The sequence below is a fragment of the Cibotium barometz genome, chromosome 55, assembly GCF_041138505.1.
Source record: "Cibotium barometz isolate CiBa-2024 chromosome 55, ASM4113850v1, whole genome shotgun sequence".
Classification (NCBI taxonomy): Eukaryota; Viridiplantae; Streptophyta; class Polypodiopsida; order Cyatheales; family Cibotiaceae; genus Cibotium; species Cibotium barometz.
This window is the reverse complement of record NC_141100.1, coordinates 15,881,002-15,888,573: the sequence shown is the minus strand read 5'-3', so window position 1 is coordinate 15,888,573 and position 7,572 is coordinate 15,881,002. Positions and strand designations below refer to the sequence as shown.

The 7,572-nt window shown below is 42.8% G+C and overlaps 1 protein-coding gene across 1 annotated transcript; it reads right to left on the bottom strand.

Moving 5' to 3' along the window:
• Positions 1 to 1,451: 1,451 nt before the first annotated feature.
• Positions 1,452 to 5,016, bottom strand: LOC147607429 (uncharacterized). The gene has a single exon (XM_086790325.1). It carries the CDS (start codon positions 4,561 to 4,563, stop codon positions 2,419 to 2,421), a length of 2,145 nt encoding a protein of 714 aa, XP_086646451.1. The 5' UTR covers positions 4,564 to 5,016; the 3' UTR covers positions 1,452 to 2,418.
• Between the last annotated feature and the right edge of the window lie 2,556 nt (positions 5,017 to 7,572).

The following is a 7,572-nucleotide window of genomic DNA, read 5'->3' as shown; positions in this document are numbered from 1 at the left end:
AATAATGTACCCTAGGTAAGCCAATTTCATAAAAACAAAGTATGTGAGTCTAATTCATACAAAAAAGTTGCAAGTCCACAGACCTAAGTTAACAAGTGTGTGAGTCAACACAAATGAGCCTAGAGATGTGAGTCTGGAGGTGTGAGTCAACAGACGTGAGTCTGAAGGTGTGAACCTAGAGACGTCAACAAAAAAACCAACAAATCTCAAAACTTATTAAAAAAACAATTTGCATTTTTTAGTAGAATAGCATGTTTGAAATCACTTTTAGACTTACTTAGGAAGCAATAGAGACGTACTTAGGAAGCAGTAGAGATCCTGATCTCGACTAATTGTTGAAAACGACAATACAGTCATTCAATAGTGTATCAAACCACATTTGCTTAAACCCACTCAACCTTCGATGTCCTAGCAAACAACCAATACTACTCAATAGAGCGCGTTTCTTGTTAAGAATGTAAAACTCCTTCAGATCCACCTACAACAAGGAGCTTTGGGATAAAATGAGCCAACTAAACACAAACGTGAACAAAGGAATAGTAGAACACTTGGAAACAAGAGCCATCCACAATCCTCTAAGCTTTAAATTCACCAACTAACTTTGTAAACAACGCCATAAAATTCATGAAAAGGACATTAAACCACCCTAACCTTGGCTAAGACTTTGGTGAAGGAACGAAAGCAAGACTAGGAACCTCAAGGTTTTCTCTCTCAAAAAGTGGTTAAACCATGTTTCAAAGTTTTGGTGTCAATCCTGCTATTGCTTAAGAAATAATCTTACGGAAGACCAATGCTATATTAAGCACAATCATCTTCAATAGCAAACGCAAGGCTTTTTCCCTAGCTATTATCTTCACCTCTTTTGAGGGCTTTGAGCATGTACATGTACCCTTTGTCTGTTTTATTTTTAACTAATGATCTTTTTTCCAGAAGTGAGACACTTACACTGCATCTACACATAGACAAATACCTTCTCCCTAGGCCTTGCATTGGATTTATCTAGATGAATAGCACAGGGAAAGGCCAGTGTAGACGCACAAATACCTACTCCCGTGGCTAGCATTGGAATCATCTAGATGAATAGCACAGAAAGGCCAAGATAGGCTGTGGTATGCCAAGATCACACAATGGTTCAACTCACATGGCTCTACATGGACGACTTACCTCCATTCCTATATAGCCTAGGAGTGGACAATCCAGCTACAACGTGCCAAACACCAGGGGCCCACTTGACCAAATCAACCCTCTGTTTGACAGCTCCAAATCCACGAGATCCTTTGGAGATATATAAGCTCTCCACCCCAAGGCATAATTGTAGACAGTCTATATGGCATCACAACAGATGAGGGATCCCTATTGACCAGACAGAGGGCTCCCTCTTTTCCAATAGACAGCTTTTGTTACTTTCATTACATCTTACCATCTCTCCAGGGATCCATTGTAACGCCTTATGGTCTCATGAATTTTCTGTTCTTTTAGTTAGCCAACTTTTTCACATCACTACATGATGTAATTAGTCCATTAATACATTCTAACACTTCTGGTCTCATAGACCATTTGATCTTTTGCAGACATTAATATAATCTCTCCCCCCCCTTGCATGGCTTTGGATCACTATTGCTTGCTGCTACTTCTCAAGGAGTAGCTTCCAGCTGGCAGGGGTGTTTATTTGCCAACTTAGCCCTTTAATTGACCAAGTTTCCCCACCTTGATAAATGTAGGTTTGACACTCCGTGCGTGATCTCTTTGGTGTCTGTGTTAGGGCACAATTTTCTTTGAAAAGGATGACATGTTTAAATCCCAAAATTGTAAGCCATCATGCCATCGCTTATGCTATCATACCCCTCATGCAATCACTTTGTGTAGCGCATCATGCCATAGTGTACACCCACATGAAAATAGAGACTCTGCTGCCAAACTCATTACAGCTCACAAAAAAGCACAAAGCAGAACACATCGTTCTCCCTGTCGCTTCGAGCCCTCAGTTAGTGGTAGTAATGTCTACTTTGACATGTAACTAAGGTTCTGTTTATAGATTCCTGGCGCAAGTTGGTGATGTGGCACCATGAAGGTGGCCGGACACAGGAGCCTGTCCAGCCACACCAGTTCATACACAGGGCTTATCAAAAAGTTGCCATAGCATTATCAGCAAATGGGAACACTCCAGCTGTAAAGGAATATGCACAGGAAGCCCAGGTTGGCTGGTTTAGCCATGCCAACCGGTCAGATTTTTGTCAGTGCATCTGGCTCGGGAGGTATCTGCTTGGTGGGCCCAACATAACAATGGGCATGGACGATGTGAAAAAACTCTCCTCTTCCGATCACTAATGACAGCTAGTAAGCTTCCATTCTGCCAGCTTCCATCACTTCTGCCAGGAAAGCTGTGAATCCAGCTTAATTCATGGAAGTATCAAACTATCAAGAACACTTGCGTCTTCTTGTCATGGCCCGTTTCATTGAACTGTTCATAATGTCCTTAGTTCTTTTGTTTGGCTCACAGCCATATTTCTTCAGGTTCCTGTAAAGATCATATGCCTCTTCTCCCTCACCAGCCTTGAATAAGCTGGCTATAAGAGAGTTGAAGATCACCACATCGGGTTGGATACCTTTGGCTCTCATTTCTTTCAGCAGACCCATTGCTTTGTCAAACTTTCTAGCCTTGCCAAAACCATCAATCATAATGCTGTACATCACCAAATCCTTGTATGTTTTTTTCCCGTCTTCAAATATCTGAACCGCTTTCTCCACTTGCCCTGCATTCACCATGGCTTTCAAGACTGTCCCATACGCTACTGCATCTGGTTTGCAACCCTTCTTTCTCATCTCTTTGAACAGATTGTATGCATCCTTGACACTTCCTGTTTGGCCTAAGCTCTGAATCAATGTACTATAGGACACCACAGATGGCTCAATGCCTGATTTACCCATCTCACTGAAAATCTGCCTGCACTTCTTCACATCCTTTACCCTGCCATACAACCTTAACATGAGATTGTAAGTTCCTACATCCGGTGGACAACACTGCTTCATGTCTTGGAATACTTGATAGGCTTTGTCTAAACTTTGAGCTGCACTGAACCTCTCGATCAGGTCATGGTATGCGACTATGTGTGGAGTGCAATCATCTTTATGCATGGCATCAAACACAAGTCGGACAAGATCTGGCTTATCTGCCTGTTTGAAGCTATCAACTAATGCGAAGTAAGTGGCCCTGCTGGGCTTTACGCTGGCAGCTCTCATCTCTTGCAAAGCCTCCCATGCACTATTATACTTTCCTGCTTTGCTGAGATTCAAAACAAGAGCATTGTAGACATACTCATCTGGGGAACCGCCCAACTCCTTGAGTCCTCTGAACAGTTTTTGTGCTTCGTCCAGCTTACCCACCTTGCCCAAACCATCAATGAGGTGAGAATATGTATAGTTGTTAGGCTTCACACCAGATCCGACCATGTGATCTAAGAACTTCATAGCCGTTTCGATGCTCCCAGTCTGCACCAAAACACCTATAAGGGTATTATAAGTCGTCAGATTGGGATTTAACCCCTTGTCTTCCATCTCCTTTATGACAGAGCATAGCATTTCAGCATTGCCACTTTTTGCAAGCGCCTTGACAAGAAAATTGTAAGTGTTCATATTTGGCAGTTCTCCCTTCTCTTTCATCTTTTCGAACAATGCCAATGCATCATCCGGCTTCTCCTCCCTCCAGAAGCAGTCAAACAAGAGGTTGCATACGTACAAGTTCGGGAAAAACCCACTTTGAAGCATCTTATCATAAATGTTGTATGCTTGTTCTTGAAATCCTGCCTTCACCAAGATATCAATGATGATATCATAGGCATGCGAGTCAGGCAAGCAGCCATACTTTTCCATGCTGGAAAATGCCGATATAGCAGCCTCGGACATCCTGATATTAGCATAGGCTCTAGCAACAGCTGTGAAGACGTTGGGAATCATCTCGATTTTGTCGTTAACCATGTCTTGCATGAGCGAATCTATGGTGTGAATCTCTTTGGCATCTCCTAGGATCTCAAAAAGTTTACTGTAAGTAAACCCATTATGCTTGTAACCTTCCTGCTGCTTGAGCCAGGTAAAGAAACCCAATGCAACACTTGCATTTGTCTGGGCCTTGAGAACAGCAACAACATGATAGGAATTCAAATACAAATTCAGTTTGTTGAGATCATCTACGACAGGAGGACCCCAAGGCCTTCCAGAGATGGTACTAATTACTCTGTCAACAATATCATTAAAATCAGACCGTTTAGGGTTAACAAAGGGGGGTTGCGAGGGAATTGGGGGCCAAGCGTAGTCAGGTGTCACAGCGTTAAGCCCAGTAATGTACGGGTTAACCATGGGGAGTTGAATTGGGATTGGGTGCCGACCGTTGTCAGGGTCCAGGGAGTTCAGAATGGCCATACCTTCGCTATCCATGGGATGTTCAACACATGCCTTCTCTGCACCTGCGTTGTTGTCATGCGATCCGGCAAACTCTGCCAGTGATGACAACTTCTTTCGCCCTACAGACCATCCCAACAAGCACCTTTCTCGAGCCATCCTGTTCATCTTCTCGCAAGAGTCTGTGCATTCAACTGACCAGAGGAACCTTAATTTCACTGTGCAGGAACACTGTACATGTACACTGAGTACAAAACCTAAATTCAGAAAAAATGGTCTTTGCCCTGATTCTACTGATCACGAAAACCGTAGTTTCGCTGATTGATCCGTCCACCAAAGCCCTGCTGCTATTGCAGAGGAACCCTAATTTTGTTAGCCTAAAAAATTCTTGGCCTGGGTTTGTAAACACCCTAAGGCTGGTTACACACTCATCCCCCGCCCATCATGTGCTTGTGTCAGTTGAAAATGAGGATGGGCAAGGGATGGGCAAGTGAGACTCTCCCATGAGCAAAGGAGATCTCCCCCTTTTGTGTCAGTTGAAAATGACAATGGACTCTCCTATGAGCTCCGGAGATCTCCCCCTTTTGTAGGATTGAGGCTAAAAAAGGTCATGGGCAGGGGCTGGGCATGCTATGTGTAACCAAACTAATAGTTAATACATACAAGTTAGGCTGGTTATCACCCTCATTCAACCCAGAAGGCTACCATCATAAATTCTAAGATCTTTTAGTTGAATGTTTTGATCATGTAAAGAAAAGAAAAACTAGCCATAACCGGAAAATGAGCTCCTCATCTGGTTAGGGTGAGTGAGGGCTTCAATTGTACGGTTGCATTGCGCTTAGGCTTGCACTTAGGCCCTAGGGGGCTCCCCCATGGCGAAACCAGGGGGTTCCAGTTCGGGCACCCCCAAACTGACTCCCAAGCAACCGAAGCCGAATCAACTGGTTCCTCAAGCAGAAGGCTCGTCGCCCCAAGCAGGACACTCATGACATGCAGCCTCATGTGGAGGGCTCGACATCCCAGGCGGGGATCAATCAGTACACAGTATGCAGAGGGCCCGGCACGCTTCAATCGGGATCCAGGATATCATGCAGGAAAGCCACCATGCACCCTCTCCACTGCATGGTAACCACGTGGCACCTTCCCCCTACTTAGGTTTAGATAACCTAACCTTAGGGCACTTCCAGCCTTCTTCGGAACCAACTGTAGATTTTCGTACAGTCTACAACCCTGAGTATCCAGCAGAGGGCAACGAAGAGGGAAGCGACTATCCTGCTCGAATGCAAAATTGGCAACCTGGAATTGGTAAGAACCTTTATGTCTCATTACCTAAAGATTTGGTAAATGAGTGGAATTATTCTTACCAGGCAAGAGCGATAGTGGGACTGTGCTTTGGACCTAGACCTCCAACAGAATTTCTATGTATATGGATTAGAAATAATTGGACCATGAGGGGCTGGGAAGTAGAAAAGATGCGATTTTCACCTAACAACTACTATTGCTTCCTATTTAAAACTGAGCAAATGGCCCTTAATGTGCTAGGGGCAGGACAATAGATGGTTAGGAACTCCCCACTATCTGTATTTAGATGGTCCCTGGACTTTTTCCCTCTAGGCCCTAAACCCTCTTTGGTACCATTTGGGTAGAGCTCCCCAACTTGCCTTTACACCTTTGTCCCTTGCTGAAACTTATAGTTAACCCTCTAGGTAGACTGTTAGGGATTAGACCCACTGACGATCCAATCCTAGGTGGCACCCTTAGGCCCTTATTGAGATGGACATCACTCAAGACCTACTAGCCAACCTAACAACTTCAGCGGGAAGTGGATACTCCATTGACCAACCAGTAGTATATAAGAATATTCCCAACAAATGTTTCCACTATGGAGCTAAGGATCACTTCATCAGAAACTATCCTGTTAAGTTCCCCCCTCCTTCTCCTAAACCATCAGAGCGGTCTCTAGTTAATTTTTGGTGTTTTTTCTCCTCTTAATTCTCTCAATATAGCAAAATTTTAGCATTTTAACGTAAATTTTAACGTTTACTAAGCAAAAAATGTTATTTTTTGGTTTGTTTTGGTGTCTTATGCATTGGGAACGCCAATATGGCAATCGAAACGTGGTGCTTCTAGACTTGGATGGATGTATCGACAATGTGGGGAAATTCCGTGAGTGAAAATGCTATTTTTCTCTTTTTTTATGGTAAAATAAGTATTTTACGGATTTTTTTTTACCAAAATACCGCACATGCTATTGAGGGTATTTTTTGGTAGAAAGGATTCCCTACATCTCTACAATTTTTAGGATTTTTTCCTAATTATTTAGGACTTTTTTAGAGCATTTTTATGGTAAAATATGCATTTTTTGGGGTTTCCCGCAGGCGTGTTAGCAAAATTCTACTGATTTTCTACTAAAAATCAATGGGAGGCAGTATGTTAATGCATCGGGTTCTCTCCCGTGTGCACTGCATATTTTTTATCTCTTTCATCGGAGTTTTCTTTCAAATTCTCTCTTGCGCGTGGGAACACCGTGGAGTTAATTAATTACTAATAACATCATTAGTAATTAATTACTGTGATCAATAGAGGAAGAGAGGAAGGAGATAAAAATTATGGAGAAGAGGTTGATGAGGTGGAGAAGGGGAGGGGAAAGAAGAGCTGTTGCTTCCCCCCCTCTCCCTCATGCAATCGTGTGCACAACAGGGGGGGTTTCCATGGCCAGCGGCAGCCTACGCCCCCCCCATGATGATTCGATTTTTTTATTAAAAAAAGCTTTATAAAATCTTTAATACTCATCATTTAAAAATATCATTTTCATGATTTTTTTAAAAACTCCTTCAAAACCTTTGACCTTTCGGGCCCTTTTTTTTTAACCATTCGCATTCGGGGAGTTTCATGTGCTTTTGTTTTCCATGTCTATTGGCTGTCCACATTCCAGGATGGTTGTTTGGGTTCCGAAATTTATGTCCATTCGTATTCTCGTGCATTCGGGGTACAACTAAATTTCTGAAAAATTTGTGGAAAATTAGACAAAGGATTTTTCCAATTTTTGGAATATCTGGGTTTGTCGTCCAGCATGTGGTGTGTCCATTCGGGCGCCCATGACTGTTCGATTTCTTGTAAAAATCTTTTCTTCCCCTAGAAAATTAAAAATTTTATTAAAATTATAGATTTTAATTG

What these genes read in the sequence shown, in the direction of transcription:
- LOC147607429 (XM_086790325.1), bottom strand. Translation starts at nt 4,563, where the DNA reads ATGAACAGGATGGCTCGAGAAAGGTGCTTGTTGGGATGGTCTGTAGGG.